Source organism: Lathamus discolor, chromosome 9, assembly GCF_037157495.1.
Source record: "Lathamus discolor isolate bLatDis1 chromosome 9, bLatDis1.hap1, whole genome shotgun sequence".
NCBI classification, from domain to species: Eukaryota; Metazoa; Chordata; class Aves; order Psittaciformes; family Psittacidae; genus Lathamus; species Lathamus discolor.
In genome coordinates, this window is record NC_088892.1 from 2,007,603 (window position 1) to 2,031,518 (window position 23,916).

General features: G+C 58.3%; 4 protein-coding genes across 10 annotated transcripts in view; 1 reads left to right on the forward strand and 3 right to left on the reverse strand.

Moving 5' to 3' along the window:
- Nucleotides 1-75: 75 nt before the first annotated feature.
- On the reverse strand, nucleotides 76-8,283 carry LOC136019610 (uncharacterized). 4 transcript variants are annotated; one of them, XM_065689969.1, is made up of 7 exons: nucleotides 4,163-4,183; nucleotides 4,005-4,066; nucleotides 3,606-3,750; nucleotides 1,458-1,616; nucleotides 1,187-1,227; nucleotides 836-982; nucleotides 76-513 (listed from the first exon to the last, which is right to left on the reverse strand). In XM_065689969.1, exons 2-7 carry the CDS (start codon nucleotides 4,005-4,007, stop codon nucleotides 301-303), a joined length of 708 nt encoding a protein of 235 aa, XP_065546041.1. In that variant the 5' UTR covers nucleotides 4,008-4,066; nucleotides 4,163-4,183; the 3' UTR covers nucleotides 76-300. The 4 variants fall into 4 exon arrangements, with proteins under 4 accessions (XP_065546041.1, XP_065546042.1, XP_065546045.1 ...); XM_065689970.1 differs by lacking the exons at nucleotides 4,005-4,066; nucleotides 4,163-4,183 and adding an exon at nucleotides 8,108-8,283; XM_065689973.1 differs by having other exon boundaries at nucleotides 836-941; nucleotides 4,005-5,787.
- Nucleotides 8,284-8,348: 65 nt separating this feature from the next.
- LOC136019607 (uncharacterized) lies at nucleotides 8,349-14,508 on the reverse strand. 4 transcript variants are annotated; one of them, XM_065689964.1, is made up of 7 exons: nucleotides 13,058-14,507; nucleotides 12,518-12,638; nucleotides 11,799-11,974; nucleotides 10,630-10,808; nucleotides 10,382-10,535; nucleotides 9,869-9,993; nucleotides 8,349-9,548 (listed from the first exon to the last, which is right to left on the reverse strand). In XM_065689964.1, exons 1-7 carry the CDS (start codon nucleotides 13,110-13,112, stop codon nucleotides 8,781-8,783), a joined length of 1,578 nt encoding a protein of 525 aa, XP_065546036.1. In that variant the 5' UTR covers nucleotides 13,113-14,507; the 3' UTR covers nucleotides 8,349-8,780. The 4 variants fall into 4 exon arrangements, with proteins under 4 accessions (XP_065546036.1, XP_065546037.1, XP_065546038.1 ...); XM_065689965.1 differs by having other exon boundaries at nucleotides 8,349-9,545; nucleotides 13,058-14,505; XM_065689966.1 differs by lacking the exon at nucleotides 11,799-11,974 and having other exon boundaries at nucleotides 13,058-14,508.
- Nucleotides 14,509-15,563: 1,055 nt separating this feature from the next.
- FAAH2 (fatty acid amide hydrolase 2) lies at nucleotides 15,564-22,655 on the reverse strand. Its single transcript, XM_065689963.1, has 11 exons — nucleotides 22,464-22,655; nucleotides 22,250-22,332; nucleotides 21,831-21,964; nucleotides 21,411-21,620; nucleotides 20,881-21,000; nucleotides 20,404-20,539; nucleotides 19,440-19,557; nucleotides 18,986-19,105; nucleotides 17,950-18,061; nucleotides 17,242-17,436; nucleotides 15,564-16,559 (listed from the first exon to the last, which is right to left on the reverse strand). The coding sequence occupies exons 1-11, from the start codon at nucleotides 22,653-22,655 to the stop codon at nucleotides 16,384-16,386; spliced, it is 1,596 nt and encodes a 531-aa protein (XP_065546035.1). The 3' UTR covers nucleotides 15,564-16,383.
- Nucleotides 22,656-22,706: 51 nt separating this feature from the next.
- MID2 (midline 2) overlaps nucleotides 22,707-23,916 on the forward strand; it is a 153,794-nt gene continuing 152,584 nt past the window's right edge. Inside the window, exons 1-2 of the mRNA XM_065689186.1 lie at nucleotides 22,707-23,255; nucleotides 23,422-23,491. The gene's annotated coding sequence lies outside the window, so the exon portion shown is untranslated. The remainder of the gene's footprint in view (nucleotides 23,256-23,421; nucleotides 23,492-23,916) is intronic.

A 23,916-nucleotide genomic window follows, 5' to 3' on the forward strand; every position in this document is an offset into this window, starting at 1 on the left:
CTTGTGTAGTGTCAGTGCGAGGGTGGCAGTCACCAGGAGGGTGCTGAGCAGGGAAACCCTGTCCCACAGGAACGATGTCCCCTCGTGGGGCACATGCATGGACATGGGCCCTCACCTTGCATGTGGTGCTGGGAGGATGCAGGGAATGAGTAACCACAGGATGCTGCTCTGGCGTGAGGGGTTTATTCAGCTCCTGCTGGTACCTGGCACGTCCCTGCCAGGCCTCGGTGACAGCTCTGCCTTGCCAGGAGTCCTGGAGAGCTGCTTTATGGGAGAAGCACTGTCCTGCACCCTGGATCCTCACAGCACTCTTCCCCTGCCGCACAACACCCTCCTCTGCTGCAGACCCTCCCCGCTTTCCCCACAGGGGACCAGAGCCCTTTCACAGCTCAGTGCAATCAGTCCAGCAGGGTCAGGTGTGGATGGAAGGCGCTGGGATCGCGGTGGCAGGATGTGGCTGGCAGAGCTCCTCCTGAGCCCCTCACTTGGTGACACAGTATTTCCAGAAGCAAGCTGGGAGGGAAGGAAAAGAAACCTGTGCAAGGGGATATGGCAGCACTTGGCTACAGCTGGAGAGTTTAAAGGAAGGGAAATGTCCATCTCTTCTCCCAGGCTCTCTGGCTTTGAAGTCAGTTCTAGGAGCACAGCCTGAGAGCTGAATGCCTCAGTTCACACCACAAACACCCTCTACCCCAAGTCATGAGCATCTCCACGCCAAGCCTGGCCCCTGCTTGCCATGGCCTCTTTGCAGGTTGTCCTGGGTTCAGCTTAAACCACGACACAGGTCAGTGCAGGTGGGCTCAGTCCCAGGACCTGCTGCGTGCTGGGCACTCACCTCTCTTGTTGGGCTGTGGAGGAGCCTGGTCTGCCTGGGTAAACCCCTGGCTCTGGAGATTGCCCATGGCCACCATCTTCCAGAGGAATGCATCAAGGTCTTCACCCTGCTGTGGCACAGCAGCCCCATCACCCGTGTGCTGTGCCCCTGTAGCAAAAGCAGCCCTGTCCCTGCACTGCTGGACCAGTGAGGGAAGCAGCATCAGTCCCCGAGTGGGAAGGCCTCAGTCCCCAGTGGTGGCCAGCAGTGATGGGGTCTGCTGGGACCTGGTGGGGAGCTGGCCCAAGGGAATCCCCTGAGCAGCAGTGCTGCCCTGGGCTGCCCCCAAGCCATAGGGGCACCTCCACTCACCAAGGGTCCAGGGACATCCTCCTGGAGAGCTCTTTTCTCTCCTGAAAACAATAAAAACCGATGCCATGAGCACAGGGGGCTGTGGATGCAGGGTGGGGGCAGGGGAGAAAGGACATGGCACCACCACCTGCTCCTCTCCATCTCCCCTGGGGCATGTAGCCTTCAGCATTCCTTCCCCCTGGATGCAGCCCCTCACCTATCCAAGACCATCCTGGTGCTCCCACAACAGCCCCAGCCATGGGTCCAGCTCATTGTGAGCTCTGACACTCACCGTTGCCACGAGCTGCTCTCTGGTCATGGCTCACTCCTTCCCATGGTGCAGGCAGAGCCTGGTTCAGGCTCTTGGATGGCCGGAGTCCTGCTGCAGGCTTGCTCTCAGCCATGAAGCCACCTGCGCCATCAGCCAGGCTAAAATCTGTTGGCTTGAGTGCTAGGTTGAAGGGCGAGACAGTGACAAGGACAAAGCAGGTCATTGGAGGTGGGCTTGTTCCCCGCGCAGTGGGATGCAGAGATGCAGAGCCTGAGCATAGACTGCCGGTCCCAGGAATGGCAGGCAGGTTGTTTGAGGGGGACTAGGGCACATCCCCTCGCCTGGCCATGTGTGTCAGCCTGGGCTAGCAGCCAGAGTGCTGTCCATGGCGCTGTGAGCATCACCTCAGCAGAGGTGATGGATCCCTTCCCTCACCTTGCAGTGATGCTCCTCCTAATGCAGTCCGGGACACTGTTAGCTGCCTTTCCTGCAAGGGCACATTGCTGTCTTGTCAACTTGGCATTGATCAGTCAGCCCTGGCATGTGCTGGAGCCTGGGGTTGTTCCTCCCCAGGGACAAGGCTCAGTATTTCTCCCTGCTGAACAGCACAAGGTCCCTCTCAGCCCATGTCTCCAGCCTATCCAAGTTCCTTGGGATGGCAGCATGACCCTGTGGTGTTATCAGCCATTTCTCCCAGCTCTGTGTAAACTGCTGAGGGTGAACCCTATCCCATTGTCCATCATTAACATCTTAATGAAGATGTTAAACACAGTAACTCTTACCAACCCCTGGGATGCACCACTGGTGACTGGCCTCCAGCTGGACTTTGTGTCATGGATCACAGCCACCTTTCGATCCCACCTATCTAACCTCAGCTTTGTCACTTCACCTGTGAGGATGGTATGGAGACGCCACCAGCCAAGGCACACAGCACCCACTGCCTGGCACTGCCTCCAGCATGGCTGCAGCAGGCAGTGGAGAAGGTCCTCATCAGCCACCAGCACCTTCCCTGCCACTAAAGTCCCTTCTAAGGGGAAGCTCCAAGCACCCCTCGCTGGCCTCGCTTAGCCAGAGAGGGTTGAGCTCTCTCAACCTGTCCCAGGTAGCACCTCGGGTGGGCATAAGCAGGAATCTCCCCCGGGTGAATCTGTCACCTGGCAGTCTGTCTGCAGTGCTCTGAGGAAAGGGGTAATTTAAGGTCACCACAAAACCAGGCATTAGGCACATGGCTACAACTCAGGCAGTAAGTCCCTTGCTGTCTGAGTGTATTTAACTGTAAACCAACTGGAGTGTCCAGGCTTTCCAGCATCTTACTTTTTGACTCATCCCTCCTCCAGTGCCCGTCTGTGCACAGACAGCAGGAAGCTCCTCCAAGTTCCAGGAGCTGAGCAATCTTACGGGCTTGGCCTTGAATTCCCTTTGCCTCAGACATGTGGTCAAGCTGCTGAAGCTCTGGGAGTCCCCCTGAGTCAGCCAAGAGCAGCCCCTGGGCAGGCACCAGCGCTGCTCCAAGGCCACTTGCTGAAGTGGATCACGGGGCTGAGGTCACACTGTCCTTTGGGACTCAAGCTCTGCCCAAGCGGCAGCGAAGCCCCAGCACATTCTGCAGTCAGGCAGTGTCATGGCACCAGGTCTCATGGCTGGTGGGGAGGCTGGTACCAGCCCTGTGACATGAGGAAAGCTCACCCAGTCCCTCCCAGGCCAGCCAGTGTGCTCCGCTTGCTCTGTACATGAGCTGCAGTTCCCTCAGCTCCTTCAGGGCGTCAGAAGAACACCTAGCCAAAAGGATGCTTTCTACACCCCAGGCTGGCTGATCCCCAGGGAAACATCTGTCACCCCAGAGTACCTGGACACATCACCCAAACTCTGCTGTCCACAGATCACAACAGCCAAAGCAATCCCTTGGGTACAGGATGGTCTTCTGTCCAACCTGGTCATGCTCGGAATGGGTTTAACCCTGCTGGCCATACACTGCTCCTAAGAGCACTGGAGAAATGCCTCCCCAGGTCAGAAGGTCTTTCTGCCCAAGGGAAGAAGGGGGAAGCTGCACTGCTGTGCATGTCTGCAGAAGCCAAGCCTCCATGAAACACTGGATAGGAGCCAGCATTTAGTGCAAGCCACAGAGTGGTGCACAGGGACAAACCCCACCAGGCTTTCAGGTGTCCTTACCTTGGGCTCTGTTGCTCTCAGGGTAGGCAGGGTAAGCACTGGTGCAGCAACCCCCCAGCAGTAGTGCCAAGGTGACAACCATCCTCTGGGGAGCCATCTCTCCTTCTCCAAGCCTAGTAAAGGTCACGCACGGTTTCCTGGGATCCTGCAAGTGAGGGAGTCAAGGTGGTTCTCTTTTATGTCCTCCACCTCTCTGCAATCGATCTGCTCTCATCAGGTGGGTTGCCTTTGCTGCTGGGCTGGCCATCCATCCTGATGACAAGCAATGACTGTCCCCGCTTTCCATCCTGATGACAGGGGATGACTGGCCCTGCTCTCCCCCCACTTAGATCTCTCCAACTCTAAAATGAGGATGTTTGATAAATGCTTGACTGGGTTTTCACAAGCTCCACTGCTTACCATGGCTGTGTTGTGCCAGTGGACGAAGTGCCATGGAAGGCTCAGCTATGGACAGGTTGGGTCTGGAGGAGGATCAGAAGAGAACACGGGGCCAATATCTGGACAAAACATGTGGATCCACACTTCTGTTTTGCATGATCTTCCTCCCCAAGAGTTACCATGTTTCCTGCTCCTTTCACATCTCATGGCAACACGAGGGCAGTGGCAAAGTCTTTGTCCACCTGAGCATCCTCAGGGGGTGCCCCAGCCCCTAATGACAGGACCCAGCAAGGGACAAAGTTCACCCTCTGCAGCCAGCAGCTGTGGAGCAGCTAGAGAGAGTGTTGGAGTCTGGGTAGTTTGGGCTTAAACACCCATTTTAATTTCTGCAAAAGAAAAGGGAGTCAGGGAAGGAGGCCTTACAGTCAGTGTCCCACAGCAACGGCCACGAGGCGAGGTCATGAAAAATGGCTTTCCTGAGGGAATAACGCATCCTCTCTAAAGACGTGTATACAGAGCAGACCCCACATGCTCCACATGTCATCAGGGACCTGGCCCAGCTCTCCCATGTCCAGGTTTCTCCAGTTCCCATCTGAGACCCCATCTTATTCACAAGCTTCACTTTCAGCTGACTTTATTGTCAGCAAACTAGAATAGATTCTAATAAAATCTCTGCCTAGAAGGCTTAATTCAGAGAAAGCTGGTGGAAACTGCTCTCTTTGGTGGCCTCAAGCAGGCCACCATTGCTATGACACCAGCTTGCACCCTTGCTCATAAAGTGCCATGCTTCCTGAGACCAGCAAGGAAGAATCTGGCAGACACAAGAGGATTTTAGGCTCTCAGGAGCTGAAAACCAACCTTGGATGTTATTCCTGGCAGAGCAGTTTGTTTGGTGCTCTTTCCTATCCACACCAAGGCTGGGAATTGGCCAGGCTGAGCAGTACCTATTTCAGAGGTGCCATGAGGAAAATCCCTTTGAAATCTCGGTAGGAGATCCGTGTTCCTCCATCTCTTGTGTCCTCTCCTTGTGTGGGGTGGAACATCATGGAGTCTTTCCTGTGGAACACTGGGGAGGATGCTTGGGAACCTGAGCATCTGTCTATTAAACACAAGGCTGACCATGGCCCTGCTGACCACAGAACAGAGACATGGCAGTGTCTGCATGCCCAGGCATGGGCTCTCATTTTTCATGGAGTGGTTGAAGGCGCATTGACAGGAGATCATTACTTCTGTCTGCAAACCCCTGCTTATCAGGCACAGATCAGACTGGGAGATAGATGAGGTGAAGCATTCATCCATCCTGCCTGGGTGGACTGCTCAGCTGGGACGTTTCTCCTAACAGAAATCCATACCTAGCCTATTTTCTAGCTGCTTCCATCCCCTGGGTGCCAGTTTCATGCCATGTAATGAAAAATCATGGAGACAGGGTCATTGCTTCTGCTCTCAGGACACAGGCAAGAGGCGTGGCCTGGAGAGGAGAAACACAGGGAGAAAGCCTGGATACCCTGCTGAATCCCAGGCACAGCTACAGACTGGGCAAAGAAGAGATTCAGAGCGGCCCTGCACAGAAGTACTTGGGGGTGCTGGTCGATGAGAAAATGAACATGAGCCGGCTGCAGTGTGCGCTCACAGCCCAGAAAGCCAACCATATCCTGGGCTGCATCAAAAGGGGTGTGACCAACAGGTCGAAGGAGGTGATCCTGCCCCTCTACTCTGCTCTTGTGAGACCTCACCTGGAGCATTGTGTGCAGTTCTGGTGTCCTCAACATAAAAAGGACATGGAAGTGTTGGAACAAGTCCAGAGGAGGGCCACGAGGATGATCAGGGGACTGGAGCACCTCCCGTATGAAGACAGGCTGAGGAAGTTGGGGCTGTTCAGCCTGGAGAAGAGAAGGCTGCGTGGGGACCTAATAGCAGCCTTCCAGTACCTGAAGGGGGCCTATAGGGATGCTGGGGAGGGACTCTTCGTCAGGGACTGTAGTGACAGGACAAGGGGTAACGGGTTAAAACTTAAACAGGGGAAGTTTAAACTGGATATAAGGAGGAAATTCTTTCCTGTTAGGGTGGTGAGACACTGGAATCGGTTGCCCAGGGAGGTTGTGAGTGCTCCATCCCTAGCGGTGTTCAAGGCCAGGTTGGATGAAGCCTTGTGTGGGATGGTTTAGTGTGAGATGTCCCTGTCCATGGCAGGGGGGTTGGAACTAGATGATCTTGAGGTCCTTTCCAACCCTAACTATTCTATGATTCTATGATAATTCACACGTGCATCACAAGAGATGGTGTGCCCGCAGCCCAGAGGGCAGCTCTGCTTGCGCTGTGCATCCCCTGGAGCATGAGCTGTCTGTGTGGGCAGAGAGCTGCAGAGCAGTGTGCCCACAGCAGCATGGGGGGACGGGGATAGCACCGAGCTGTGATGCCAGCCCATTCCTTGTCCACAGGCCAGAGACCCCTGATGTATGCATCAGGAGGATGAGGAGCACAAGGACTGGCCGTATCTCATGGAACCTGCCTGGGAAGAGCTGGGGCAAGCTGCCGGCCTCCTCCATCCACCATTCTTCCTGTGGAGCAATGGCAGCTGATGACAAGCTGGTGACACACAGCTCCTTCAGCAGAGTGCACATGGCACCTCCTGGCTGCAGACACATGCAGGAACCAGGCATGGGCATTCCCAGACCAGCATGTGCAGTGGAAGCAGTTTTGCAGGCTCCCAGCCGCAGAGCTTGGCCTGAGACACTGCTTTCTGCCTCCCATGGCTTTCAAAGACAAATAGGGACCTTCCTTTGTCCTGGCAGCCTGCAAAATAGTAGACCTCAATTTCCCCGCATCGTTTCAGGAGCTGCCATGTCTCTTGGGTTTGTTGGGTGCTGTTTCCCCTGCAGCAGCTGTAAAAGTCCCATTAGCCCCAACACAGCGATTTTCCACTCTCCAGTAGTTTTATAGGCTGGCAGCTGTCTGAGAATTAGTAATAAGAAATACCCCCTTGCATAGCCCTAACCCGCTGTGCCTAATACAGAGCTGTTTACAGCTGCATGCGTCTCATCACTTTGATATGGGACCAGCAGAAGCTGAGAGCAGAGCAGCCGGGAGCAGCCTATTGATCGCAGTGAGTCAGAGCTCTCACAAACTTCCGCAGCCAGTGCTCGGCATCGCTCTGAGGCCGCTGGGCTGAGGCAGCACAAGGAGCAGCCCTGACCCCAGGAGGGAGAGAGGGAGCTGGATGCGTGCCCTCACCCGAGCGCAGCAACAACAATGGAGGGGCCCAGCCAGGAGTCCTGCTGCACTGGTTCGGCTGGGACCTGCCCCTGGACCCGGCTCCAAACCCTACAGTGAGCATCGCGTCTTCTTGCTGTGGCTCGGCAGAGCTGCTCACACCTCCGAGGCAAAGCAAAAACCCCCTCTGACATTCACTTGGAAACTTCAGCTGCTGAAATGCCACCTTGAAATGTCATATTTGCCTTTTTCCACCCTGCATGCACATCTCTGTTTCATACAGAATGGGAACATCTCAGCTTCTTCAGCCACCCACCATACTAGGGTGAGTCCCTGCTGTCAGTGAGTAACTCGCCTGAATCACCCGTGGGGATTCAAGTGCTGCAGCTCAGAACAGAGCTGGTTGCTTTTACCGTGAAGGTCCTTGCAGGATGCTACAAAAGCACTGGCTGTGCCCCTGCCTGAGCCTGGCATCCAGCAGCTGCCCTGCCACAAGCAGTGACTTTCAGGAGCTGTGCTGGAGCTGGAGCCCCCGTTTTCAGCCCATCACAGAGAGAGTGTGAAACAAATTACAGAAACTCAGAGCCTTGTTTCAGCTGAGCCTGTGAGGAACTCGGCTGGCAGCAAACAGCCTGTGGTGATAGCACCCATGCTTCTTCCAGCAGCTCCTGGGACAACCTCCTTCCTGTTGTCAAAATGCAGCCCAACCTATTTAATACACATCTCCCCACATGTCTGTGGGTCAACCCACCTGGCTGGACACCCACTGCCCCCCAGCGCCATTCTATCCCTCCCCTCCTCAGATGGACAGGGAAGAGAAAATACAGTGAAAGGCTCCTGGGCTGGGATAAGCACCACACTGCCTGGCACTTAGAAGAGGGTTTCCCTTGCCATAGGGACACCTTCAAACTCACCCCGAGATAACTGCTTTTCAGAAGAAACCTGTCCTAGTGCTGGCAGGCAGGATCAGAAACCAGTGCAGCAGTCTATAACTGGAGATCCAGCCTTTTCCCACACAACAGCCACATACAGACCAGCTGCAGGTGCAGTTTTCTCCCAGGGAAACCCCAAAATACTCTTGGTGCCTCTCCCAGATACTTCTCAGACAGGGCAGTGGTGGTTCTGTAACACACAAAGAACAAGGAGTGGAGCCAGTTTTCCATAGCAAATTAGTGTCATTTAAAAGCCAGCTCCAGTGCACCGTCAGGATTTTCAGACAAGTAAAAGAAAATAAAAGACCTACTCTTTCAGTAGAGGTTTCTATGTGAGTAAATACATAAATCTGCACTAGTATATATACCGTACACACACATACACACATGTAGATGGATAAATAGATAAAAGTCTCGAGCTTCAGCTTTGGGATGTATGCCTTATGCTCTGGCTCAGGAGTACCAAAACCACAAAGGGCAGCTCTGAAGATCCCGATGTCACCAGCTCATGGCAGCCTGTGCCTGCCCCGGGAGCTGCCGCGGCTCTGTCCCCGCGGGCACGGGCAGGTCTGAGCTCGCACCATCGTGGCTGTGGCAGCTCCTGGAGCCACCTCGAGCTCTACGGATGCCGTGATCAAGGACACAGCTGCTACAGCTACCGGGCAGCCGGGGGACGCGGCTCGTAGCCGCAGGCAGCGGCTGACGGCAGGCAGGGGCTGGGCGCACCCGGCGCTGCCTGCTCCGAGGCACCCTCATGCCCGCTGCCGTCACCTGCCTGCGGAGCCGCCCCACAGCCACGCAGGGGCTGGCGGGTGGAGGCGAACTGCCCCCCATCCTCCTCCTCCTCCTCGCTGGCCGGCAGCTTCACGGAGCTGAGCGGTACCCAGCTGCCCGCCAGGCCAAGCCTCTCCCACTCGTCCTCCGGGCTGGGGCTCCTGCCTGGTGTGGGCAGGGGAAGGCAGCTGCCTGCTTCAGGGTCTGGGCACTGGCATTTAGAATAGAGCTGGAGGTGCAGGGATAGCCATGTCTTGGATGTCTGGTATTCCCTGTCACCTGTGTAGGCGTCTCCCGCCAGTCCCACTGGCACCGGCTGCTCCAGCACATCATCACCACTACGCGTCTCCCCATCCTTCTCCAGCGGCAGCGAGATCTGGCAGCCCAAGCCCTGCCCCAGCGCAGGATGCAAGACACAGGTTGGGTCCCTTCCCTCCCAGCAGTCTGGCCCAAACCCGTTGGCACAATAGCCACTCGTGTTCTGGTAAAGGCTTTCCGTGAGGAGCCGCTGGGCTGCGGGTGTCTGCTCGGCTGCAGGTGGCCCATGGGAGTGGGGAATGGGCAGCAGGAGCAGGGCGACAGAGTCCTGCTGGAGCTCGAGGGTGGGCGTCCTAATGGTCACGCTCAGCTCCCCGTTCAGGAGACCCTGCTGGGAAACAGTCAGCGTCAGCCTCAGCCTGCAGGGACTGCTCTGGGCCACAGGTCCTGTCACACTGCTGCTCCCAAGCTATGCCCCAGCTGCCAGAGGCCATGGGAGACTTCTCAGGTGCCTGGGGACACAAGCAATCCCTGCACAGAAGCCAGGGAGAATAGGAGAGCAAAGGGTCGGACAGCGTTTTGGTGGTGGTTGGACAACGTTTTGGTGGTGCAGGAGGTGGGGGTAAGGAGGTGCTGAGCCCCCCGGAAGTGCAGGGGACCCTGACTCAACCACAGCACAGAGGGGCAGAGGGAGGAGCACTCTTCACTCACAAGTGTTTTCGGCAGGTGGGTCTCCAAGGGGCTGGGGAAGAGAAGCCACAGGAGGAAGCAGAGGCCGGACACAATCAGCAGCAGGAAGATGCCACTCAGGACAACAAGGAGGACCCAGGGAAAGCCTGTGAGGAGGTCACAATAGGCTGAGGGGCAGAAAGACCCCTTCCTGCATCCCACCCAGCAAACATCCCCCTAGCCTGCCCTATGCTTGCATCTCCCCAGAGCTCCTGTGGCAGGCTATCTGAGAAGATGAGGGGCAAGCCCAAGGAGGACAGCAAGAGAACAACTCTTTTCCCTGCCCATGGCAGGGGGGTTGGAACTAGATGATTTTAAGGTCCTTTCCAACCCTAACTATTCTGATTCTATGATTCTATCTCCCATATAAAGGTCCCTGCAGGGCCACCAATCCAGCTGGAGTGGCTGGGGGGGGGGGGGGGTGTGGGTGACCCACAGCCCCACACATGCCCATGCCACAAGCAGGACCCAAGATGAGCTGGTGAGAGTTCCCACCTGCAGTGCCCATGGCAGTCATCATGCACTGCTCGGCCTCACGGCTCCGCTCCCGGGACATGTCTGCGGCCACCGTCCGAACGCAGTACCGTGTGCTGGGCTTCAGGTCTCTGAAGGTGCACGGAGCTTCCTCCCCGCTTCGTCTACAGGGCACCTGCAAGCAGAAGGGGTGTGTGGCTGAGCCAGCTGGAGGTGGGGTCTGGGCACTGCTCCACTTGACACCCCACTTGCCCAACCCCACTATGTACCTGCTGGACCAGCATGTCCCCTTCATACAGGCACAGCCAATACCACAGCTTCAGCAGCACTCGGTCAACTGGCTTCTGGGAGCCGGTTTTCCTTCGATAGGGAGTGAGTGGCATGATGATATTGACACTGAGGATGTCACCCTGGAGCAGCCAGGACAACCTGGGGGGTCCCACAATGGCTGTAGGGAGGGGAAGAGGAAAATGAAAACCCCCAAAACAGAAGGCAGCTTCTTGTTTCCCTAGAAATGATGTTTTTCTGTTTGACATCCCTCTCCCAGCACACAGAGACCTCCTCAGACCTGGCCTGACAGCGCTTTGTGCTGTGACTGAAACCAGCTCCAGAAACAGCCACCACCACATCTTTGTGATGCTCAGCGTGTCTCTAGTCACACCAGCACAGGCCATGGTTGAGCTGCTCCTTGCTGCTGAGTGCCTCATCTTGAGCCATAAGATGATGGTTGGAGACTCACTGTGGAGTACAGCAACAGCTCTTCCAGCAAAGTGCAGCTGCTTCCACGGCAGCTGGGTGCAGGAGGGATGGAAAAGCAGGCACCCTACATCCCATGTCAGCTGCTCACACATTCTGTTCACTGTGAGAACCCCCTGTGGGAAGGTCTTCAAGTTTTTCTTCCTCCAAAACACAGGCAGGTTTTTTGGCCAGGACAGCCAGCCTGCGACTGAGAAGAGGCATGTGCCAGCACCTCACGCACAGCCACGGCAGACAGTGCTGGAGGGACAACTCCTGCCCTCCCCAGCCTGCGCCAGCCTCACGTGCTGGAATACCCAGCACCTCCTAGAGCCATGGCAGGGACGAACAGGGGATGCTTTTAAAAGGGAAAGCCTGGAGGGGATCCTTCTTCTTACCCCATCTTGCTGCATCCTGCACAGACCCAAACTGTCACAGTGCCTCGGTGGCCTGGGGCCTCCCACCCATGGTCATCACCTCGCTGTGCCTTGTCCTCTGTCCCCTTGCCCTTCACCCAGCCCTTCTCCAGCAGTGTTGCTCCCATCCCCTTGCCTGGTCAGGGCTCTTGGCACTTTTCCCACCAGTATCCTCATTTGATTTCCCACCATGTCCCACCAGCCCTCTCCATTGCCCTCTTTCCCCGTCGGTCCCTTGGGAAGAGCAGGAGCCTAGCTGAGTGACAGAGCTCCTTACTGGTCCTTACTGTCTCTGTAGAGCTGCAGCTCGCGGGAGTACGCCCACTCAGAATGCTCTCCTCCAGCTACTGCTCTCACCCGTGCCCAGTAGATGTCATGGATCTTGTCAAAATACAGCTCACACACCCAGGAGGGGCCAGTGCTGTTCCCCCAGCAGGCACCTGCATCGATCCATTGTGAGGTTCTGCCCATGGAGAGAATGCAGGGATGTCTCCTTTCCAGCAGCTTGTTAGCCAAAAAGGAAGGCTGCCCATCCCATCTGAGGGGTAAGCGTGGCAGAGCACTGACACCAGCCAGCAGCATCCTGGGCTGCATTAGGAACAAGCTTATCAACATGATGTAGTAAAGAAGATGGAGACTCCTCAGTGGTGCCCAATGAAAGGACAAGAGGCAGCAAACACAGGAATTCTGCTAAACAGGAATTCTGTTTAGGCATATGGGAAAAACAAACAAACAAACCCAAACCCCAGTGCAGCCCTTTGTGGGTTTCACCGGGTGGGTCACCAGGAAAGGGAACAGGTTGCCTGGGCAGGCTGTGGAGGCTCCATCCTTGAAGGCAGTCAAAGCCCAAAGGACATGGTCCTGAGCTGCCCCTGCTCGAGCAGGGCTTAAATGAGCTGCATCCAGAGCTTGCTGATGGCTCTGCTGTGGGGTCACTTGGGGGTATTTACTGCCAGATCCTGACCCCCTGGCTCCAGGGGGCAGTGGGACGAGACCCTCCACCTACCTCCTCCTCCACTCCACCTGGAACACGGCCTGGAACGCAGCCCCAGGGTCCGGCTCCCACCACAGGTGCACATGGAAGTTCTGTGCCTCCAGCCTCACATCCCGTGGCGGCAACAGAGCTCCTGAGGAGGGGGAGCAGCGGGGTCAGGCAGCGTCGCTCCGCTCCTCAGCCGGTCACTGCCTGGCCATGCTGCACACAGGCATCGGGGGCCTTCCCCTGCCACAGCACCCAGCTTCTGTCCTGCACCAGCAAACCCCGACTCCCTGGGCCTGGGCAGTGCCAGCTGCCAGCACAATGCTCAGCACTCGCACATGCAAATCCTGCACACCCTGCAGCATCCTGCCTGCAGTGGAAGGCTGACACCCCAACGTGGCTGCTGGTGACCCTGGGGTTTTCTTTTCCATCATACCTTGAAGACCACTCAGTTCTCTCCTTCCTGCAGGTGCCTTCTGTAGGCCTGAGAGTTGACCCCATGCTTCTCTTCCCACTGCAGCCCAGGCCACCCCCAGAACCCTGTGGCAGCTCCAGACCCCAACCTACCCCCGAGCAGGGTGCAACCAGCCAGGGACAGGAGCAGTCTCAGTGCACAGCTCATCCTGCGGCACGCTGTCCATCTGTCCCCAGCTCTAGGGTGCCAGGCTGGGTGCCAAGGGGAGAGGACTGGCGAGTTGGAGCTGTTCTGCCTTCTGCAAACACGTCAGGCAGCCGAAACCTGGGAGCAGAGGAAATGTTTTGTTTCCTGAAGCAGCGGCTGCAGGCACAACTTGAACCAAGTGCCATGGCAGAGTGGCAGGGGACGCCCTGCCACGCCCTGGGACAGGTGAAGCAGCAGCAGGACAGGTGGCCTGCGGGAACAGTGGGTAGGTGGCACGCACTGCCACAGCACCCTGCATATGCCACAGGACCTTCTGCTGCACCCAGTTGGTGCCCCGTGGTGTTCAGTCTGTCCCTAAAGGCAACGAGAAGTCCCCAGCACAGACCTAAGGTCACGTGAAGCACAGTGCAGGCTGGTCCCACTGGGCCCTGGGTACACAGCCCCCCATAGTTGCTGTGGCGGTGCTGCGGTACGTTCCCATCCTGCTTTCTCACCCTTTCCTCAAAACCCAGCCTATCTCTCCTTACCTGGGCCTTGCCTCACCTCTCAGCTACCAAGGGATGTTTTTTCCTGCTCTGGTCATTTACAGAGGTAACCTCAAACTGCGGAGAGACACGTGCAAAGGCTCTGAGACCACCTATGCCATCCCCTTGCTGTGGGACACACCTCCTGGTGAAGGCACAGAGCCCAGGGTCACCTTCAGAGGCAGCTGGGTGGGAGCATCCCCCTGGCCAGACTGAACATCCATGGGACTGGCTCACTCTCACTTGCTGCCTCTGCATTAACCCAATGACCACATCTGCCTTGGCAGGTGTGCATAAAATGCTCCATACTTTCTGTTCCTTGTGAGCAGTCAGAGCTGGAAACAAGGGAACGGGTGAGTGGGAATGGGCAACTCCAAAATGCTGTCTCCAAGCCACGAGAAGAGGCCTCAGCAACGCCAGAGCCAAAGCATGGACAGCAGGTTCATGGCTTCCCCTGCTCCAGCGCCGGCACAAACCGTCCTGACGGTGCAGCAGGCTCCCAGCAGAGGGCACAGGAGGGACAAGGGGTTCCCAGGACAGTTCCTGGGACTCCTGGAGGTGTAGAGCAGCGGCAAGTCAGCTCCCAAGCGAAATGCAGGGACCTGGCTGCCCGCGTGGGCAGGGACAGGGCTGCTCCTGCCATAGGAAAGGCAGCACTTTCACAGGGGTGAGGGTGGCTGCAGGATGGCCCCTGCTGACCCCAGCACACTTGTCCCCATCCTCTTTGGCCAGCAGGAAGGACCCAGCACCCTCCCCACATCTGTTTCTGTACAGCTATGGTTTTAGCGGCCATCCTGTTGGCTGAAAGGGCGGAGATTAACCCCCCTCTGCTCCGTGCATCGCTTCCTTCGCCTGCATCCCCCACCGCTACCCCGAAGCACCAGGGTCCCCCCTTACCTCGCGCCACGCAGCTGCTCATCTGGCCCCTGTGTAACAGGAACCTGTGAGAGCGAACACGCTGACGCCGCCGGCGTCCACGGCGCTGCAGAACAACCGCCCTCAGCTCACAGCTCCGCACCGGGTACCCCCTGCCCGGCTCCCAGAGCGTCTGCTTGAAGCATCATCGGGGTCTGCTCCGCGCCGGACTCCTTCCCGCACGGTGCTGGGAGGCTGCAGGAGACGTCCCACACGAACAGTTCCGCTCGGGAGGTTCGTGCCCTTTTTCCTGGATCAGGGGTTTTCCTTCCTTCCTTCCTTGTTGTAGGTGTCTCATCTAGCTGCACACTCCCGGCGGGCAGGGCTCGGCCGGCTCAGCATTGCCCTCTGCGAGTGCACGGCGAGACACAGCCTGTGCCCAGCACCCATCTGTGCCCAGCGCCTGCATCCCCTATTGCAGGGACCACGAGTATCCCCTCGGGACAGCAGACAGCAGCACAGGGACCTGGCCAGGACCAGGACAGGGCAGACACAACCCAGGACCCCCCCACAAAGCCAACACTGGGAAAAGGTTTTATCCTTGCCAACTCGGCACTGGAGGCTGGGCACACAGAGCTGGCACCCCACACCCTGCTCTGCCCTGGAGACCCCAAGGAATCCACACACAGCTCAACATCACCCTGTGAGTCCCAAGCCTTTGGCAGCCCATGGGGGAGAGAAAGCAGCAGGTATTCTGCTTGTCAAGAGCACAACTGTGCAACCCCTATGAGACTAACAGCCACCAACAGCAGCATGTCCAGAGCTCGCCAGCACCCTCAACTCTGCTGTAGCCAGGTGCACACAAGTTCAGGCATTTCAAACCAAGAGCCCAGCAGTGGGCAAGTGCCACCCCTCAGGCAGATGTCAGCACCTTCACTACTGCCCCTGTACTGCACCCAGTGCTGGCAGCCTCGATACATCCCATGGCGCAAGTGGAGTCAGGGCCAGTGCCCAGGGGACAGCAGCCCCGCAGTAGGACAACAGCCATGGGGAACAAGGACACAAAGCAGCAAACAGGACAGGCTCTTTAATACCACCCTTACTGAAAACGCCTTTCACATGCTGGCTGCCCACTTTCCTGCCTGTGCCTGGGGCAGAGGCCAGGCAGCTCAGGAGGGCAGGGTAGTCTGATCAGGCTCAGTGATCCACTGGGACACAAGGGGGAAGGCGACACAGGCAGCAGATGCTTCACCACTCTCAACACAGAGAGGAGCATTTCAAGAGCTCTTCCAGTGCTGTCAAAAGCCACAAGAGCAAAAGCTCCTTCTCCCTTTCCTGCCAGCTACACCCCGGGCAGAGCCTGCCACTATCCACACCACAAAGCGCTGTCATGAGATGCGTGTATGGCTGTCACAGCACCCTCAGGCCCTCTCCATTTCTGGTGTGAGGGTGGGGGGACCCTGTGGCAGCTCAGGGACGCTGCAGGGGCCAGGAAGCCTGCAGTGTGTGCGGGTGCAGTCCCAGCACTGCGGGCAGGGTAAGGCCAAGGAGGATGGGTGCCCCCAGGGGACCTCAAGGGTGGTGCTGGGTAGCTGTCCCTGAGCAGCACCTCTTCTCCCCAGCCTTCAACTCAGCATCCTCAAAGCAGCAGGTGGAACAGGGAGGGGCACTTCCAGGCCCAGGAACACCTTCTCAGCCTCCAGCACCAGCACCCCAAGGGGCGGTGGGGAGGGAAGGTTTCTCCTCTGGCAGAAGATGCTGCAGAGAGGGACTGGAGGCACTGCCAGCCACTGCCAGAGGGTGCGGAGCCAGGAACAGGCACCAGTGCCCGCTGCCACCTCACTGGGCACCACCATCTCCATCCCTGCCTCCTGCAGCGCCAGGTGCCCAGGCTACACTTTCCCAGGTAAAACCCATCCTCCAAAGGCCTCCTCCAGGTACCGGGCTACTGCCAGCGTCAAGTGGTCGTTGTAGGGGGCTGCCACTAGCTGGATGCCCAGCGGCAGCCCCTCGCTGCTCAGGCCCAGTGGGCACTGTGTCACTGGCAAGCCTAGCACGTTGAAGATGGCTGGAAGAGAGAAGATCACATCAGAGCAAGCACAACCGGGATCAATCTCTCCCTGGTTTCTCCCACCCCGGCTGCTGTCACCCATCACTGGGCTCCTGGGAGCTGGGCCTTGCCAGAGCACTGCAAAACCAAAGGAACATCACTGGTGTTAACACAGCATGTTAGCAAACTGCACCTATAGGTGATGACACACTTATGTGGCACTTGCTGTGGCATGCCAAGGTCTGCTTTGGGACAGTCCTGCCCCAGGCACTGTCCTTCCATCACTCCAAAGCCAGATGGCATTGCAACACGATTGCATCAAGCTCAGTGGCAGGAAAGCCACACAGAGAGCAACAAGCTGCACTCCAAGAGGCACAGCAGCTCTCATGTGGCTGCTAAACTCAGCAGCTCTAACAATGTGAGTCCATCCTTCTGGGCAGGGTGTCCCCTCACCCCGAGGTCAGACACATCAACCAGACCTGCCCCACTGCAACAGCAGGTACAAATGCCATAGAACTGTAAAGCATGAGCATAATCCTGGCCCCATGTTCTGGTGCAGCGAAACACCTCTCTGTGCTTCAGCACCCACTGTCAGGGATGGAAACGCTCTGGGTAAAACAGCAGAGCATGCTGTGCTGCAGCAGGCAGGATGTGTGCTGCAGCCCTGCCTGCACCCAGCAGAGGGGTCAGAGGTGCTCACCCGTGTAGGCGAAGTTGAAGGGCATGAATATGGGGGAGTTGTGCCTGGGAGCTATGGTGGGGTGGGAGGGGTAGAGAAGCACTCCGTCTGCCCCCAGCAGGGCCTCCATCTCCTCCTGCAGGCTCTTCCCCATGCTCACCAGCTTGGCATTCCCACCAGGGTTGAGTTTCATCACCTTCTCCGTCAGCCCCAGGGCTGTAGGGCAAGGCCACAGGCAGGAACAGAGAGACAGAGCACCGTGGGTAAGCAGGATATGCAACACACTGTGGCCACTCGCAGCATCCCCCAGCCCTCAGTAGAGCCCCCCTCCCCTAGTTCCCCCTTTGCCAGCTCCAGAGCGGATTGCCCATGCTCTGCAGGCAGCATCTCTCCAGCTTTGCCTCAGCGCTCACAAGGCAGCAGCACAACCCCCCCCAGGGTTCTCTGGCACATGCTGCTATGAAATAAGCCCAGTGCAGCTCCCTGGCTGGCTCCCTCTAGGCTGCAGCGGCTCTGGCAGGGCTCGCAGCAGGAGCCAGCCCTGCCTGCAGCTCTGGTGTCCTTGCTGCTTCTCTCAGGATATCCAATCCCATTTGCCATCACAAACATCAGCCTGAAGCTACTCCATGTGAACCCCAGAGTCCCCTCACGGGTCGCTGCAAGGACTCTGCTTCCATTCAACAACTTGCCTGTCCCAGCACTGTCCCCGGCCTCCCCAGGGCTCCTCACCGATAGCTGGCAGAGTGTGAGAAGACATCCCCACGAGCCACTTCACCAGCTCCCACAGCGGCCAGACCGGCTTCCCATGGTCCCCCAGCAGGTCCGTGAAGAGCTGCGCCTCCTGCAACACAGCACACCACACCCCACCATAAACAGCCCAAGCAGCGTGCTGCAGCAAGAACAGGCTGACAGGAGATGGCAAAACCTCCTGTCCCATTATCCCGACGTGAGCTGCTCCCATTGCACACTGGAGCTGCCCATCGGGAGTGTTACATAGCTCCAGCACTCATACAGAGCAGAAGCAGCAGGACCATCTCTCCATGCCAGAGACAGCAGGAAGGGGACCTTCCTCCGTAGAGGGAGAGTCCCCAAAGCAGCCCCTTTCAGTGCCCCTCCGCTGCCATGATGCAAGGGGTCATGCTCCAGGTAACCATGTCTCCTGGAGGCATTCACTGCTGTTATACATGGCTGTGGGGCCAGAAAAAAGGAGGCAGAGAGGGGGCAAGGAGCACCCTCTTCACCAAGGTGGGCTTGGCTGACACTTCATCTCTGCCTGTGTGGCAGAACAAACAAGGTACAACGCTCCTGGGAAGTTAAGCTACAAAACCCGTCTGCATGCACAGAGCATGGGGCAGCGGCTGCAATTCACCCTCAGGCCTGCTGCTGAAAAGCTGCTTATTCACTGCCTTGGTCCCTGCCTCCAGACGGGCATTAACCCCAGCAGAAACATCAGGAGACACAGCCCAGAAGCAAGAGCCAGGCAGGATGGTACCTGAGCGGGGACAGCACCATGCAAGGAAAAAGTCTATGTGTCCAATGGCCTGTCCCTCCCTAAGTCACGCAGCTCCTCTGCGGGGAGCCACACTGCCAGCTCATGGGAAAGCAAAGGGGAAGGGGTGGTGTGGCTTTGGAAGGAGACTGAAGGAAGATGGAGGGACAAACAGAGCAGAGAGAGCCCTGGGGCTGGGAAGCCTCAAGCTCTCCACAGCCAGTCCCAACCAGCCAGCTCTTCCCTGGTGCCTTCAAACTGTGCCTCTTGACACACCTGCCCATCACTGTCCTTGGATGACATCATGGCTGACCATATCTGGAAAGAATACTTCATCTTGTGGATGGCCACGTGCTGAACCTGGACCCCCAGCTCACTCTCGAGGTGCTCCACCACCTAAGGGGAGAGGAGGAAGTATTTGTTCCTGCAAGGATGCGATGTGCTGCAGTCAGCCCATGGGAACTAGTGACATCAGGGAGCCCAGGGGCAGCTTCACCCTGCTGCCACACAGGGGATCCTGCAGCTCCTTCCAGATCCCTGTGCCTGGAGAAGTGGGACCTGCTCTGTCCGGTAACAATGTTGAGGCTTCCCAATCACCCTCCCTGCCACCCCCAGTGATGCTCCAGCAGGAGCAGCACCCAGACAGTAGCCCAGGGAAAGACATGGACACACAGGCATCCCTTCGTCAGGCGACGTGCCCCAGCAGGAGACAGCCTCCATTCCCTCCTACCTTCTTTTGGGCCTGCAAGATCTCCTTGTCCACAGGCGACACGAAAACGGACCCACCATCATGATCCATGCAGAGGAACCTTATCTTTTCCAGCGACACCTTTTCGTTCAGCCTCAGCCTGAATGAGGGGAGGGAAGGGAAGAGAATGGCACTTTGCTCACAAACATGGACCTGGCTCCCTCCCGCCTGCCAGGGCTGCTCATGCAGCAGTTAACATGTCCTTATGACACCCAATCTGGCCTCAGACCACCCAGCTCTACCCATCGGGGTGGGAAGGACAGTCCCTGAAGGCACCCAAGCAGCTGCTGTGTGTCACACAGGCACAGCTCACCCACTGCTCACTACCCCGTCAGCCCCAGCTAGTCCTGCATATTTGCTGCTGTTCAGAGAATCCTCCTCTCTTGAGAATGCACCTTGGGATTACAGATGCTGGCCACGGACAAGGCTGGGACTGCACCACAAGGGACATGAGAAACAAAAGTGGTAATAGAGAAAGCAGCCCTGTGCAGGCTGCAGAAAGATGCAGGACCTGCCTGCTCTGCCCCATCTCCACTCTGCTCCTTCCTGGTGCATGCACGTAAACAGCTGCTTGGCTGCATGGACTATAAGGAGAACAAGGCCATGGTGTGGGATGGAAAATGTATCATTCAACAACAGGAAAAGCACACATTAAGAGCCCAAAGAAAGGCCAATCCCAGGAGGGAAGGGCTGTGCTGAGCAGTGCTGGCCAGGGCAGCTCACAAGCAAGATCTTCCTGCAAGGAGGACCCACTGGCCAGGGCTGTCTGTCCCAGAGCACACGGTGGTGGGAAGGGCAGCCCCAGGTCCTGCTGGAGCCAGGGGGGACGTAACCAATGAGCAACCTAGGTGTCACAGACCTGTCATTACCCCTGCACTGACCCCCTGTGCTGGCCAGAATGCAGCTGAGACCAGCTGAGCAGCTTGAAGCAGAAGGAGCAACTTACTTGTCAACGCTAGGGCCAGCCATGACCCTCAGCATGAGTTCCAGGTCCTCCGCATAGCGGCACATGGGCCCCGTGCACAGGAAGCTGGTCCGAACCCCCTGAGCATTGGGGAACTGGCCATCGTTGGGCACCACCCCTGCAGCAGGGAGGGACATGCTAGGAAGCTACCAGCAAGGAGCACGGGGCAGGGGAAGGCGGAAAAGCACTCGGCAGCAGATCCTGGCCCTGGGAAAACATCCCACGCTGAGGATGCAATACCAGAGGTGAAACACCTCCCATGTGCCTGGCGTCCCGCCACCAGACAGCTTCCCACTGCCTAAGCCAGGCTGCTCCGTGCAAGAATCTGCCTGTTCCCAAGAGCAACCCCACCACAGCAAGCACAGGAATGTTCAGAACAGGTTCCTCCGCACCCTGCATTCCACCTCCTGGCATTTCTGCTGCAGAGGAAAGCAGAGAAGATCCCTGTGCCCACTCTACCTGTTGTGGGCTTGTGGCCAAAGATTCCATTGAAGAAAGCGGGCATTCGGATGCTACCACCAATGTCAGAGCCCACACCTGTGACAGAGCAGGCGGCTGCCAGGACACAGCCCTCCCCGCCTACATGGGAGAAAGCACAGCAGAAAACATGGGCTTGTAGAGCAAAGCAGGAGCATCTCATGGTGGCTGCTTCCCTTTGCCCACAGGTAGGGCGGGAGCTGCCCCAGCTTTAGCCATGTCTGGAAGACAGATGGGGAACATGTGCCAAAGGGGTTTTCTTGCCAGAGTGCAGCACCAGTGTTGCTGTTTGCATGTAGAATAAGGCAGAGTGAGCCCAAGCAATGCTGGGAATAACGGCTACAAGGTGCAAAGCAGCTGGACCTCCAAATGGCCCACTGCACTGCCCACGAAAGAGGCCCACGAGCTGTGCAGGAGCCCAGCAGCAAGCCAGAGCAACCCGCAGAGCACTCAGGAGCTCTTCTGCTGCATTTTACTGTGCCAAGGGACCATGCTGAGGTGCTGGCACTCACCGGAGCTGCCACCCACGATGCGCTGCAGGTCATAGGGGTTGTTGGTCCGGCCATAGACCCTGTTGCTGGACTCATACCACATGCAGAGCTCGCTGCAGTTGGTGACGCCCAGCGGGATGGCACCAGCCTGCTTCAGCCGCGACACCACTGTAGCATCCGAGGTGGCAACCACGTTCCGGCGGTTGACCAAGCCAGATGTGTTGGGCATCCCTGTGGTGTCAGGGTCAGCAGGCGGAGGGAGGCATCAGGGCCAGGAGGCTGCAGGAAGCAGGTACCCAGCGAGGGCACCTGCAGCATCTGGGGGCTAAACACTAGTGCAGGTAAAGGGGGTGAGGATATGGAAAGGGACCAGGGAAATGGATGCTGGTTCCCTCCAGGCACCCTGGGGAGTATGTGCCCTAGAAGCAAAGACAAACCCACCGTTCAGAGAAAAGGCCTCCTTGACAGTGATGGGCACCCCTAACAAGGGGAACTTCTCCTCCAGGCAGTCATCGCCAGGGCCCTCCGAAAGCAGCTGATCGACCTGCCGGGCCTCCTGCAGGGCCTCCTCAAACCTGGAAAGGAACAGCCAGTGGGGAATGCACCAGCCTCGACGGACAGGCAAGCAGCAGGTGCCTTTGCAGGCAGCAGGCACCGGGGAACTGGAGAGGAACCAGAAGAGGACCCGGAAGCAAGACAGGAGCCTTCTGGCTCTGCAGGAGCCGTTCGCTCCTGCAATCGGCTCAGCCGCTGTGGGAGCCCCCAGGCTGCCCGGTGCGGAGCAGCGCCCTGCCGGGAACGGCAGGGCCTGTGGGAAGGCTGCAGTGACGATCCGCCCGTCCCTCTGCCCCCGGCCTTACCGGTCCTTAACGACGGCGTTGATGAGGGGGTTGACCTCCCTGATCCTCTCCACGTACGCCTCCACCACCTCCATGCACGTCACCTACAAACACCGCGGTGAGAGGCGGCGCGGGGCTCCGAGGGCCCGGGAGCAGCAGAACGGGCCCGGGCCCGGGCCCCGCTCCGGGCTCGCAGCGCCCCGCCCGCCCCGCGCCCGCGCCGCTCCTGCCGCACCTGGCGCGCGCGCAGCTGCGCCGCGAGGCGCCGCGCGGGCAGCAGCAGCAGCCGGTGGCGCGGTGGCGGGACGGCGCGCGGCGGCGCGCGGCGGGCGGGGCCGGGCGCCACGAGCTCGAGCAGCGCCAGGCAAGCGCGCGACAGCAGCCGCAGCAGCAGCGCGAGGCACCGCTCCGCGCGCGACAGCGCCATGGCCGCCCGCGGACACGCCCCCGCCGCCGCGGAAGTGACGACATCGCGCCGCGCCGCACTCGTCTCTGTGGCAACCGCTCCGCCGGGACAGGCCGCACCGGGCGGCGCCCCTCCCGGGCAGCCCCAGCTTGGTACCGACCTGCGGGCCCGCGCCTCCCCACTGCAGGGCGCCCCCCGGTCGCGCCGTCCCTTCGCATGTCGAGCACCGAGCTCCTCGCCCGAGCTTGCCTCCAGTGAACGCGGCCGGTAACGCGAGTTTCAAACAAGCACCGCGGTTTTCCCGTCGCTTGATCACGGCCCCTGGAGCTCCAGGGATGATCCCAACCGCCCGGGCTGGAGTTCAGGAGCCGCTGCTTTTGGGGAAGCCGCTGCTTCCAGAGCAGCGCCCGAGGTGCCCTGCGGCGCCCCTCCCCTTCCAGAGCTGGCAATGAAGTGCTCGGTGAGACCAGAGGAGAAGAGGGGATCGGCTGCTTGTGAAAGTTCCTTTACGATGACCCCGAAGGCAGCTGTCAGCATTCACAGGAGCGTGCACCCCCCGGGGTGCTGCGGTGGCCTCTGCCCCACACAGCCTCGGCTGGAAGTAGAAACGAAGTCATCTTGGTAACAGTGCTCATTTTACAGACTCGTACCCAAGAGGCCTGGTGCCGGCGGGGAGAGTGGAGCAGCACAGGGGACGCTGCTCTCCCTGCCTGCCCTTCCTCCCCTACCCTAGGAAAACAGAGGAGGCTGCTCCGAGGGTCAGTGACCAAGCTCTTCTGCTTCTCAGGCAGGCCTGGCCAGCTGTGAGAGGTGGGGGAGCCCCGTACCCCACAAGGACAAGGGAAACAAGTGCAAAGGTGGGTTTAAAGCTGTGTTTTCCATTTCCCGGGTACTGCTGGAATACCTGTGGCCTTATCTGGATCCTTATGTGGCCTTTGCCTTCCCTCCACCCCTAACACGGAGCGCCCTCAGATTATGACAGGGACAGGTTGGAAAGGTTTGTGTGTTCCCTCACCCTCCCTGGCACCTGCACATCTGAGGCTTGACAGAGCCCCAGGTCACCTGCTCAGAAGAAACTGTAAGCCAGGGCTTGCTAAAACCCAGCTTGTGAAATGTGGCAGCGTTGGCAGTTGCCAGACCTGGCAGTAGGGATGACGAGGCTTCCTTAGGGCTTAGGAGTGCCCTGGGTGTCAGCTGTCTCACAGGTTTCTTCCAGAGCCAGAAGGGTGAAACGGGTCATCTGGGAGAAGGCAGAGAGGGAACATCCCTCCTAAATGTAATC